Source organism: Malaclemys terrapin, chromosome 8 (genome assembly GCF_027887155.1).
Source record: "Malaclemys terrapin pileata isolate rMalTer1 chromosome 8, rMalTer1.hap1, whole genome shotgun sequence".
In the NCBI taxonomy this organism is placed as follows: domain Eukaryota; kingdom Metazoa; phylum Chordata; order Testudines; family Emydidae; genus Malaclemys; species Malaclemys terrapin.
This window is the reverse complement of record NC_071512.1, coordinates 76,850,422-76,864,147: the sequence shown is the minus strand read 5'-3', so window position 1 is coordinate 76,864,147 and position 13,726 is coordinate 76,850,422. Positions and strand designations below refer to the sequence as shown.

At 36.1% G+C, this 13,726-nt stretch overlaps 1 protein-coding gene across 2 annotated transcripts in view; it reads left to right on the top strand.

Annotated features, from left to right (window-relative positions):
* The window catches only part of MTF2 (metal response element binding transcription factor 2), a 58,164-nt gene extending 45,185 nt beyond the window's left edge, over positions 1-12,979 (top strand). The window contains exons 8-15 of one of the 2 annotated variants that reach the window (XM_054037650.1): positions 283-351; positions 1,176-1,299; positions 5,753-5,820; positions 6,218-6,388; positions 8,218-8,326; positions 8,467-8,525; positions 8,644-8,748; positions 10,595-12,979. In XM_054037650.1, coding sequence (XP_053893625.1) covers positions 283-351; positions 1,176-1,299; positions 5,753-5,820; positions 6,218-6,388; positions 8,218-8,326; positions 8,467-8,525; positions 8,644-8,748; positions 10,595-10,949 — 1,060 coding nt within the window. In that variant the 3' untranslated portion in view covers positions 10,950-12,979. Of the gene's footprint in view, positions 1-282; positions 352-1,175; positions 1,300-5,752; positions 5,821-6,217; positions 6,389-8,217; positions 8,327-8,466; positions 8,526-8,643; positions 8,749-10,591 lie in introns of both variants that reach the window. The other variant, XM_054037649.1, reaches the window with a different exon arrangement.
* The last annotated feature ends 747 nt before the right edge of the window (positions 12,980-13,726 follow it).

Sequence of the window (13,726 nt, the reverse complement as noted above, 5' to 3'; positions counted from 1 at the left end):
AGAAGCTTGAACTAAACTTTGATTTATGGTTTGTTTTTATTTAAAATGTGGATTGTTTTAATCCTCTATTTGCATTTAAACAAATTACAACTAAAACAGTCATAACTCTGAAAGCATTTTAGAATGCAGTTTGTAAAGAAGACAACAAAATAAGTTTATATTTATTCTCTGGCTATTTAACTGACAGCATCTAAAGTGTGTGTGTGTGTGGTTTTTTGTTTTTTTTTTAAGACAAACCTGAGAGAATGGCTTTTAATATTTTAATTTTATTTTTTGTTTTAGGTTTTATACATTCATTTGCTCAGTTTGCAGTTCTGGACCAGAGTACCTCAAACGTTTACCCTTGAGATGGTAAGTACACCTTAAAAAAGAAATACGTAACCCTCTACCCACTTTTCTCCTGGACATCTCATGTCTCTTTGTAAACCTGAGGATCATCCACTTTATATTTTGATCTTTGTGCGTGATACCCACTGCTTCTATAAACAAAGGACAGGTCTTCTTCAAAGCTAGTTATTGTGTGTCCTTAGTCATGTTGTTAATGCATGATATCTAGGGTCCTCTTCCTTGGACAATTCAATATTACAAACCACTGCTGGCTTGGGTATGAGAAACTTAAAAGTCTAAACAGGATCTGTTACCCAACTATAGAGTACTGCCACTGGGCAAGCCAAATACAGTGTGCACATTAACAAGCATTATGACATACTTTGCAATAGAATTTCCTAGTTGAGAATTAGAAGTGAGTTGTAGTTTGAGCCTTGTGAACTTTAGCTCTTCTATACAAATACCAAATAATTTGAATAAGTTGCAACATGAATAAATATTTTATGGATACTCATTTGATGTTAATTTGCCAATGTTAAATTCTTGTATTTATCTTGCCTCAATTAAACATTCTAAGATCTAAACAAAATTTGGAGCTAAAAGGGCATCATGGCAGTGGGGTGAGGCCTAGGGAGAAAACAGAACATAAGTCAGAAAAGGGGGATATAAATGCAGATTTTATAAGAATATTGTTTTGGAAATTTGAGACTGTTTCTAATCAGGCTTTGTACACTCTTAGCCATATTGTGCTAATATTTTTGTGCAAAGCTATTTCAAGGACTAATGGTTTGTAAAAAATTAAAGAAATAAAAACTTAATGTTTTTGATTAAATATTTCTGAATTCTAGGGTAGATATAGCACATCTATGCCTTTACAACCTAAGTGTTATTCATAAGAAGAAATACTTTGATTCAGAGCTTGAACTTATGACATACATTAATGAAAACTGGGATAGATTGCACCCTGGTGAGGTAGGTAGTTGAAATATTCTTTTCTTGTTTTTGTTTCTCTTAGCAGTCAATACATTCACAAAACTACTGGTTGAGTGTGGTCTGCAGGAGGTCAGACTAAATTATTATAATGGTCCCTTTTGGCCTTAATCTGTGAAACCAAAGTAATGAGACATATGGTTTTAATAGACTCCTAGAACTATTCAGCATAACTTAAGTGTCATAGACTTTTTTGAGCTATAAAATTTAGTGTGATCCAGATAACTATTGCATAGTTTGTTGTTCAGATGACCACTTTTCATTGTTTATACCCAAGCACTGAACTTTGTTTGTTTTTTGTATCTTCCATTTAGAAATATGACAACTGTAAGGCATTTTCCTGCCCACTGACCAGGCAAATTAAGTACCCAAGAGGTTAAATAGATTAGTAAACTGTTAAAAGTAGCTGTCAAAGTAACACTCGGTGTGAAACCCTGAACACAAGCATATTAGCAGCTTTGTGACAACTAAAGTAGAAAATGTCTGTGAATTGATTTTAAAATAGTCCTTAATAGGAAAATGTTAAGGGAAAATGAAGAGAAACTGAAGTCTGCAAACATTTTCCATATATGACCGAAGCTTTTAATTAAAAACCACCTAAACAAATGCTGTTCTTGTAAGTGTATATACTTAGTGCTTCAGAATAAAAGTGAATCGTAATATTTTCCTTTTGTATCTCAATAATTAAAAGAAATTTTAGTGTTCTAAAAAAACATTTTAAGCACTACATTACTGCAGATGCATCTAAACATAACCTACATAAGATCTGTCAATTAGTATTTTGAATCATTGAGGTGCTGAAATAGAATGCTTTTTGCATTCTAAGCACCTCAAAAAAAAAATTGTTACTATTAATACTTTTGCCATATTTGGTGCTTTGAAAAATGTTGGCTGACATCTATAAATTATGGGATAGAAATCTTGAGCTTTTTTTTAAATTAGAAGCATCTTTCTTTAAATTGCAAGCTTTTTTGTAAAATTTAGCAAACAGATTTTTCACAGAAAGTCAGCATGTCAGTGCCACCTACTATTATCATTAGACTGTTTTGACTCTTTTCCAGTGACATGACAAGACAACCTGTTGCTGCACCACTGTGCTGCTTATTTTCAAGCTAGTTCGTTTGCTGGATAATTGCCTGGAGATTAAAGAAATTCAGTTCCCTAAACAAACCTACTCCCCAATAAGTCTGATTAGGAAGAACAAGTGTTAACACATGGGGTTGTAGTTCTGCATGTAATGACAGACTTAATTAATAGCTAAACTAGAGTTGACAAAACGCATGCAAAGTAATTTTTTTCTTACAAGAGAATCATTTCAGAAGGGTTTGAATTCTTTAAATACAGACAGGGCTGTTCCTAGAGGGGTGTGGGGCCCGGGACAGCCCCTCCTCCCCCACTCAGCTCCAGGCCCCACCCTCACTCCACCCCTTCCCCCAAGCCTCTCCCCCCACCCCTTTCTGGCTTCTGCCCCCTCCCCGAGCAATGCAGGGCAGGCTGGGTCGCTCGCTACTGCCAGCGCCAGGCCCCCCGCTAACCTCCCAGGCTGCCCTGGACCCCATTTTCCCCCTGAAGCGTGGAGACAAAGCATGGGGTTGCCCCAGTCCATCCTATGGACGGGACGGCTCTGAATACACATACTGTATTTAATTGACTTTAACACTTTATATCCTGATTATGCCCTAATTTGATGTACTTTGTTTAATAAGTTAATATCTGTGTAGTCATTTTTACCTAAGCCAAAGTAAACGTGAGACACACAATTCAGGTTATTTAGATCTCAAACACCTGTTATTTGTCACTATTTCTGAATTCTGGAAAAACACTCAACTATGTTCAAAAACTTTTGGGTGTGGATACTTTTATTTGAGTCTAATTATGACCCATCTTAAATAGCAGTAATTAAACAGTTATTCAGATAGAGGTATCTGGATTAATTAGAATCTGATGTATAGCATGTTTGCTAATTCTGAAGTTGATTAATCATTTGTAGGAATTCTCATGTTGAAGAGCCTTTTCTATAAATAATAAAGAACAGGTCAATGTGTTCTATGCTTTTTCTTTTTTCTGAGTCTATTCACAAATATAACTTATTTTAGCAAAAGTAAAAATGTGTTACTCTATAATGAAATACAGTAGCAGATTAGTAGAGAATGTGGTAAGTCCTCACTTTTAATGGCATTTCAATAAGTTTACAAAACTGAATATTCCAGGAAGTGCCATGACCTTTTAATACATTGCATGACAAGTGGACTGGATATCTGGTTTTAATTTCTGGTTTCTTACTATTAGGCCAGAAATGCTGCAGAAGTAAACCTTCTTTTATTTATAACTATCCTCAGATATAAACAAAACTTGTTGATAAAACCATTATGGCATAGAGAGAATGAAAACAGGATGTAAAACAGGAAAAATCACTCATATCTGTTAAGTGGCGCTTCCAGCTGGTTAAGCTGCAGCATTTGTAAACTTCCAGAGGAAGCTGTTTCCTTTTCAACCATAAGGCCAAATTCTGTAATGAACTAGGAGAGTATAGATAGTTTTGTACAGTAGAGGAAAAGTGGAGCGGGAAGGATCTTAAAGATTTGGGCATAAATACGATAACCTCAATGCCTCTATTCCACTAAGGGAGAAAAGAAAAAAAAGTGAAAAATTGTATGCTAGTCAACTCTGTATTTTGATATTGCTGGTAAATCTTGGGTTTTTGCAAAGCAGTGATTTATCAGGAATTTATAGAGTATAAATGTTTCCTAGATCTCTCCTTGCATTGCTGAGGAATCCATGGTGTTTAGAAATAACATTTTGATTTTTCTTCAGACCAGTGCATTTTTAAAATAATAAGAGGCTAAGTTTCTTGACATTTATGTAAAATAGGAGGAAGGTGGTGGACTGGAACTAGGGCTCCTAAAACTAACGTTTCAGTGTCATTGTTTTTAGAGTGAAAGAATTGTGTTAGAAGTTCTGTATTGATTCTGTAGCTCAGGTCCTGCACAGTTGCAAAAATTTGGCTAAATTCGTTTGAACGCTTTCCCTACCCCTGTTTTTAGTAATTCATCCCGGATATGGGTTCCGGTAGCACTTTTATCTTACACAGTAGTGGGTCACTTTTGTGGGCTTTTTTAATACTAATAAAAATTAAGTGTTAAATGTGGTATCTTGCCCCTCTGCCACAAGTTTTACAGATGTGGGGAAATGGTAAGGATTTAAAAAATTACCTTTTGCTTTTCTCCTTGATTTCTTTTCCTCTTCCCTTTTTTTTTATTCATTCCTCACTTTTTTGTATTCTTTAGCGGTATGAGTTTGTAATTTGTTGCAAGCTGTAAATAATCAGTCAGCCTTCAATTACATGATATTTGTCCTGATCATGAATTGTGGTAAATTATGGGCCCTGACTATATAGTCAAAGGTCCACATACTCCACAGCAAGCTGGATGTAACTTCTATTCTGGAAACCAGAATAGAACGTGTGTTTAAGTTCTTTGATAGCTTCCTTGAAATTTAAAAAAGTTTATATTATGTTAAATATGAAAATGAGTAGCCAATACTATAGAGCCTGTTCCTTATTTAAATAGTGAGTTAATTTTATTTTATGTTGTCCCCATATCTTCAGTTCTTAGGGTTAAGTAGGTTTTTGTATTGGCAACTCATGAATGCATTCTATAAGCTTTAAGGGGGAAAGAAGCAGATTTCAGTAGCTGGGAAGAAACCGTTTGGGACTTGTGGCATCATAAGAGGACATTTAGGATTGTGGGGTAAACACTTTGAGCCTTATTCTGATTTACACTAAACCCTATTTACACATTTCTGATAATGAAAGGAAGTTTAAAGGGTGTGTGTGTGTGGGTAAATATTTTACCTCCACTTTAAGGCTCTATTACACTTCCTGAGTGGTGTTGAGCAACCTTAAATTAAAAAACAATTAGGCCCCTCAGCAGGATATGTCTGCTAAAATGATGAGCAATTAAATAGTTAACAATATTGATATATAAACTGTTTTGTACTTTCAGGGTTAACCCATTCATCTCAGTGGAATATTTAACACCACAGAGTTCTTGTTCCAAGATATCTGCAGGCTCATGAAGACAACACTGCATCAGTTTATAGTCTATATTTATATTGTATTTATAAGTTTTGGTTGAGGTTTTCTAAAAAATTGTAAGAGCTACAAGAAACAATTTTCTTTTAAAATGAAAACTTAGATTCTCTGGCAAGGATGGATTCTGCAGAAAATCGCACAACCTAGACTCATGGAATACATTGGGTACTAAATGTAATAGCCCATGCTTGGGGTAAGGCAACTTTCACCATAAATTATACCTTCAAGACATACTATGATCCCAAACCAGTAGGCTTTAAACAAGCAGAGCTCTGATCTAGGTCATTGGACCTTTATTACTGAAAATTCCAGTAAGTTAAATCACTTCTTAATACTTTACAGCTGGCAGACACACCAAAATCTGAAAGATATGAGCATGTACTGGAAGCATTAAATGATTACAAGACCATGTAAGTTGATGAAGGTTTTATTATACATTTCAAATGCTCTTTTCACATCTTACTTTAATGTAGATTCCCCCACCCCTAACCCCAGTCATCTTAGAAACTTTACCCAGAATTAACTACTGGTGGCTGCAGGTGGCATTTTTACAGAACTCTTTCTATGTTGAATATTTTGTGGTGAATGAGATACCTTTGGAAGTCAGATCACCAGCAAAACTTGGTTTAACTTCCATCTTTTCCCCAGTCTTGGCATTGCATATTGGGGTGGAGTGGGGAGAACAAAATAGGATACACACACATAGCATTAGAAAGAGGATTCTAGTTTGCTAACTATTCAGTTTGTGTACTTTTAAGATACTCTCTGCTTTCTCCAGTGTCTGAATTTTAATTCTTAATCACTTAGGTTTATGTCTGGAAAAGAGATAAAGAAAAAGAAGCATTTGTTTGGCTTGAGAATTCGTGTTCCTCCTATGCCACCAAATGCTGCTTTAAAGGCGGAGAAAGAACCAGAGGGAACATCTCATGAATTCAAAATTAAAGGCAGAAAATCATCCAAACCCATACCTGATGCCAGGTAAAATAAATCAACAGCATAGTGACTTCAGGACTTTGTAACGGAACTGAAATCATGCAAAAATAGCTGTCAAAAGTACCAATATTGCCTTAATGTTGTATCATGCTAAAAGTTTATTCACCCATTTTAGTACAACCCTAGGATTAATGTGTAACTAATTAGTGAGGCAGAGGTAGCACATACCTATTCTGTAGATCCCAGCTACTTTATTTTTAACTTCTAAATGACAGTAGAAATTTCTCCCCCCCCCCCCTCCCTCCCGCCCACCTCCAGCAGACTAACTTTGCATTAGATTGAATTTTGGGTCTAAAACAGTATTGATTTCAAACTTCTATAAATATTTTAAATCCTCTTATCAGAGAGGGTCTCTCCCCAAAAGGTTTTAAGTACATATTATGCATTATTAAACATGTATGTAGGTGAATAACTTATTTCTGCACTTTGAGTGCAATTGCAGTAAGAATATAGAATGATCTGTACATTTATGCACTGATCTTTTGAGATGGTTATGAAATCAGGATGTTGAGTTTAATCTACTTAACTTTTAGAAAGACCTCTTTGAAAACAGTTTAATTTAGCAGCACCGAGAATAGAAAATAGATACTAGCTAACGAGACCTTGTTGCTCTTTAGTAAACAAAAAACATTGCTTTTCCTGTTACGCAACTGTCTGAACCAAGATTTTAAACAGGAGATGGGATTTCAAGTTGTAAATCAAATTCCTAGATTATCTACTTTTTTTTTTTTTTTTAAAACACAATTGATTTTAATACTATCAGAATTCTACATAAATTGAACATTCTGTATTGTGGTGAAGCATTGACTCACCGGTGCAGCGCCTCCTGCTGGATGTCCAGGGAATTGGCTCGCCAGCCTCACTCACCCTCTGTCGGCTGGTGACTTGCCTGTCGCTGGCTCCCCTTGTCCCTCCTGGACCCCAATGCCCTTTTCCCTTGGGGGCTGCCCCCTGGTAGTACCCCCACGATCTCTGGGTCTCCCCATCCAGGGGAACCCCCAACCCCCCTATCCCCACCTCGCCTCAGTATGTTGGTATTGCCAGTCACCATCTAGCTCCTGCTCACTGGGGTGGACTGCAGTGTACATGCCATTCATCACTGGCAAAGGGGGGGTTGGACCTGCTGCCTTTGCCTATGCCAGGCTACCCCTCTGTAGCCCCAGTACTTGTTCTGTCCTTTATCAAGGCCTGTAGCCTGGGGGTTCTCCAGGCTGGAGCTCCCCAGCTCCTCTAGCCTTTCCTCAACCCTGCTCCACTCTAGGTACCTTTGTCCACAGCCAGGCCCTTCTCCCTCAAGAGCTAGAGGAAGAGTCCTACAGCTCCTGGTTTCCCTGGCCTTTATAAGGCCAGCTATGGTCTGATTGGGGTGTGGCCCCAGCTGTGGCTGTTTCCCCAATCAGCTGAGGCTTGCTTCTCGCCCATGTCCTGGTACTCAAAAGCAGCCCTCACACAGCCTCAGCCCTGTCCCTGGGGCTGACTTCAAGCCCTTCAGGACTGGAGTGGGTGACCACCCCGCTACAGTATGAATGTTCAAACATTCAAATATGCGCTCTTCCTAAACCATTGAGTTATGGCATATGTCCCTGGAAAGGTTTTAGGTTTTGTCTGTTATCTTTATGTTGCCATATTACACTGCAGGCAAAGATCTGCAACTTTTTGTCAATTTGGCAAATTTTAATTTACAAGGATAACCTCATTTAGCATAACTGACCTGGAGTAAATGTCCAAACTGTTATTTATTTTACACTGATTTAATCTTTTCCTTGGACAAGTCACTCCAATATTTTTAAAACAAAATGTCATCTTTCTTCTAGGGAAATAAGTAATGGCATTGAAAAACAGGGGAAGAAAAAATCAGTAGGTCGTCCACCTGGCCCATATACAAGAAAAATGATTCAAAAAATTTCAGAGCCGCCATCTTTGGTATGCGTTCAAATAATTCTCTTTCTATACTTCATAATATCATTTCTTAGGATATGACCATTAAGTTTTAAGTTGTGGTTTTTGAAAAATTGATAGTTTCAATGGAAACGATCATCTGAATTTTTTCCCCTACTTCTCAGGATAAGGAACCAGTCCCAGTGCTAGAGAACCCGGCCTTGGATTTACCCTGCTCTGTTGGGTAAATGAAAAAACTAAACCATTATAATAGCATCTCATTTTTGCTTGTCAAATGTCAGATTAATTGATTTAATGTTAGATTACTTTCATTACATGGCAACTGTGTTCTTATGTCTCAGGAGATCTGATGGAACTGCTCATTCATCCAATACCTCAGATGTGGAATCCACAGGTGCTGCCAGTACAAAAGAAACTACCTCATCTAGCATTTCCAGGCATTATAGGTAAATAGTGAATTATCCATTAAAAGGAAACATGCAGAAACCTCTCTTAATCTTTGATTTTTCTCTAGGTTAATTTTCTGAAGGAGGAAAAAGAAAATGGTGCAACAATACTTTATCATTAATTGACAAAGCAGCACTAATGTTGCAGGCATCCTACAGAGCTTGCACTTGCTGAACGTTGAATTTTCTCTCTTTAAACAAAAGCTATTTTAAGGAGAAATTAGCCCAATTTCTCTTTGATTACTAGCTACTGTTTAATGTTGAGATACAGTCTGCACTTGAACTGTTTACAGCAAAAGGAACAACTGTATGGCCATTTCTTCAAATTAGACTTCTAATAAATGTTAATTGATACAAAACTCAGTTTGGTAGGACTAACTTGCACCCCACATTCATTTCACTTTAACAGCTTTTGTTTTAATAATTTCTATTAATGTTAAAGAAAATTAAGTACCCAACTTGTATAAAATTATCAAGTACAGTGTATTTTCCACTGGGATTGAATCATCTTGACACACATTTGATAAGTTAATCAGATACTTAAGAAAAATGTGGCCTTCTGGATGTTCCACAAATCTGTTGGACAGTTTTCTGCCTCATATTTAATATTCCTAAAGAATCTCTGTCAAATTGAGAAACCGTTTATAAGGGTCTTGATTCATGTCTTGCAAGCTTTGTCCCAATTTTGTAATTTCAAATACATTTGATATGACTTGTCTTTTTTTTCCAGTCTAAAGCTGGCAAGTGTCTTCATCTGTGGAATGACCAGGTTTTTACACTTCTGCAGTTTATTTTTAATGTTCAAAACACACTGAATTAAATGGTGTTTTTTACAAACAAGTCACTTCATTTAAACAGTGTCTTGTGTGCACCAGTTTAGGGTCATAGCTTTATTTTTAACTTACCAAGTCCATATTATGTCTTAGCGCACCAACCATTCCAGTGTGCAAAAATGTAGGTGTAAATATGTATTTTTCAAAGACTTAAATCTCTCACCCCTATAATATGACACTTAAACAATGCTACATCTTGTTCTTCTTCTCTAGTCATCAGTACATCTAGTCTGTGAATTTTGCGCATAAACCTTTTTTTCCCCCTGTGTAAAATGTCCACAAGGAGTCAGAAATTTCTCTCTATTGAGATTTATTACTGATAGAGGAGACCATACAAAGTTTTTGTTTTTGTTTTTCTTTTTTTTGAAAAAAGAACTGAGGTGCACTCGATTTAGAAAATACGATGATATTTTCTGTAACTGAGGGCTTGTCTAAATGAGAGAGTAGCACCTGGTTTAGTTTACGGTGTGAATTTAAACAGATTAAGTGAAACTGGTGCAAATACCTGCCGCACCTTTATCCATTTAAAAGGGCAATTAGGAACAGATATAAGATAAGCCAAAAGAAAAGTCGCTCTTAAATAGGGTGACCAGACAGCAAGTGTGAAAAATCAGGACAGGGGGTGGGGGGTAATAGGAGCCTATATAAGAAAAAGACCCCAAAATCAGGACTGTCCCTATAAAATTGGGACATCTGGTCACCATACTCTCAAACCAAAATAAGGTGCCCATACATGGGCTTGCACCTGTTTAATTGAAGTTGGTTTTTAAACCAATTTAATTAAACTAGTGTAACTTTCTCATATAGACAAGCCCTTACATTGTAAACTCCCTGAAGCAGCCATTTATCTTCTGTGCGTAAAGCACCTATCACTCTATATTGATATCAACAAATCATAACTAATGAGTTGTACAGATACTACTAAAATAGTAAAGCAGGAGGCAAACTTTTTAAATAAACAGTATTGCTAGGACTTAATGTTGGTGTCTTTTTTTTTTTTTTTTTTTAAGTAGCTTATCAGACTCCAGAAAAAGGACTCGTACAGGAAGAACTTGGCCTGCTGCAATACCACATTTGAGGAGAAGAGGTCGCTTTCCACGAAAAGCACTCCAGCCTCAGAATTCAGAAATTGTAAAAGATGATGACAGCAAAGAAGATTATCAATATGATGAACTCAATACAGAGATTCTTAACAATTTAGCAGATCAGGAATTGCAGCTGAATCATCTAAAGAACTCAATTACTAGTTATTTTGGTGCAGCAGGTAGAATAGCTTGTGGTGAAAAATACCGTGTTTTGGCTCGTCGGGTAACTCTTGATGGAAAGGTGCAGTATCTTGTGGAGTGGGAAGGAGCAACTGCATCCTGACTGTAGGACTCAACATGTTCACTGCACTGTCATCTGTAGGTACAGTTTATAATCCATGGCTCTGAAGGAGACATGTCTTTACTATGTTTCTAAAAAAGAACCAATTTAGCCTTAACATGTACTTGTTAACATTACAAATATTGTGATAAAGATTTTTCTTAAAATCAGATCTGATACTTAAATTTTTTAATGTGACCATTGTTAGATTGTTTTAGGTTGGGATATTTTGAGTTACAATTGCTTATAATGTGCATGGTGTTTAAAAAGACTTTTTTTCTAGATAACATTCCATGGATACAGTTTTTTGTGATTAGGGAAAATACCTAGATAGCACAAATCTTTGGAGAAATCGTCGTCTGTTTTCTTACCCAGATGTTTGCAGAAATGTATTTCTATTTCAGTACACTCTAGATTTCATAAAGTGCAGTGTATATAATGCCTACTGTAAAATATTGAAATTTTCTTTCAAGCAAAGTGTAAAAAAATATATTGAGCCTGTAAATTGCTCTTTGACTAGACTTCATTGTCTTTTTAATATATTCTTTCCGTGTGTGTGTGTATAAATACGCACTATATATATATACACACGAGTGTGTGTGTGTATATATGTGTGATTGTGACCTATGCAATACAAATTATGGGATTGGGCAGCTTCTGAGTTTATGTCCCATAATTCTTTTATCAGGAATAGTTGCAGTATTTACACAGCAGCATTTCTTCTCAGGCTTTATTGGATGCTGTTGCTTTCTATATACTAAGGAAAAATGTCAAATCAGTGCAGTGTCTCCTGGCAATGGGTGCAGTCATTGATGTTCATATGCTCTTGCTAATACAGTCAATTATTTTCCTTGTAAATCAGCCGTTCAAAACATAAAGCAGGATTTGAAAATGTTGAACATGAACTCTATTAGAAGTAACACTTTAAAGTTTTTGTGGCACATTGATTGTAAATTTTGTCTCCCAGTTATAAAAGTAAGTCAACAGGAGCCACACACAAGATTCCTATAATGTATGTAGTAATTGTTAGTCATGTTTGATAAATGTAGAATGAACAAAGTATTTTATTGCACAGGGTCAACAAACAGTATGTTGCCATTTGAAGTAACAGTACTGCTTTTATAACAACTTTACCTCTTTTGTTTTTATAAAATGTACCAAGTTTTAAATTGATAACTTTATTTTACTTGTAAAGAGACAGTTTGTCACCAGTGTTAGATGTATTTTTCTTTGTCTGCTATTTTGAGGGTTTTTAGCCAAAGAGTAAACAGAAGAATATTGTTGTTTTGGTGGTTATTCACTTTACTGTCTTTCTTACACACTTGGAGTTTGCCACCGAAATAATGTTATGTAATATTTGTTAATTACATAGTGGTTTAAATGTACTCTCTGGTTTAGTACTTATTTATTCCATTACTACTTATTTGACTTTTTTTTAATTTACTGCCTGTCTTGAGCATCTTCAAAAGATGATTTTTCTGTCACCTTATTGCCAAAGGAAGCAGAGAAAACTTTGTTGCCCTGTGCTTGGTTCATTGTTGGCCAGGTAATAAATGAGCTTTACAAAAGTGCTAATTAAGAACTGCCACTTCTGTTTACCTTCACTAAAGTGTGGTTTTTCTCTCACACACCCTCAGCTATTAATTTAAAGATGCCTTGCCTGTAGCTGTAATATTTTGATAAAAGCAAGTTTGTTAATTTTTTAATTTTTATATCTTGGGGTAATCCAAAATGTAAAGCTTTTGTAACCCTACTCTCACATCTGTATCTGTCTTATTTCACTTTATCCAAATCTTTTAATTCTAACTGAACACCAGCAGTATTCTCAGTAATGCTTCTTTTTGAAGATAAATATTGGAATATACATGGGGGAAGGGAGAGGGGAAATAACAATTGTCACACTTACATTGTCCATAGTCTTAACTATTGTGAATGTCTTTGTTTCATTTTATTATGGTGGTTGACACGACTCTGATGTTCAGTTTGTATTTTTGGAGTTGCATTTCTTAGAATTAAAAAAGACCAACATTAAATGTGTGTATTTTTTGATAGGAGTTTTGCTTCTGTATTCACGTGAAATACATACTAGTACTTTGAATTTTTTTCCCCTATGTCCTCCCTCAAACTATAGCCATCCCTCTAACTTTTTTGAGCTTGTCGCCCTGCACATACACAGAAGCAATAGATCCCTGAAAGTGTTCCAGTACACAAAGGGAATGTTTTGGTCATAAGAGTTTGCATGGTGGTACTATTTGCAACCTCCTTATGTGAATACAAATATATTTATGGTCATGGATTGTTAAAAGAAAAAGACAAAGATCACTGTTTAACAACAATTTGTGTATCGTTGTTTTGATTTACATGGGTCTAAGCATGAACTTTCATACCCACTGATTTTGCAGCTCTTTACCCAGGTGTCTGACTAATACTTTGTCCTTATTTATTTATTCATATTACTGTATTGCCCAGAGATCAGAGCTCCATTGTAGTAGGCTCTGTACAAACATAACAAAGGCCCATCTCTGAGATCTTACAATCTAAGTGTAAGGTGGATAAAACAGACCAGGGGAGCACAAGGACACAATGGAAGTATATTGGTCACTGTGAAAAACAATGGTCACAGCAAAACAGCTGCCTAACCATTGTCAAGTTTTATGTAGGCATCTCAACAGAGAGGAGTTTCAAGGAGAGATCTGAAAGAGTACTTGGGGGTTACTTTGCAGATATTTAGGGGGAGTTCTTCTCATCCATAGTGGTGGTCAAAAGGGGCTTGTTGGTAA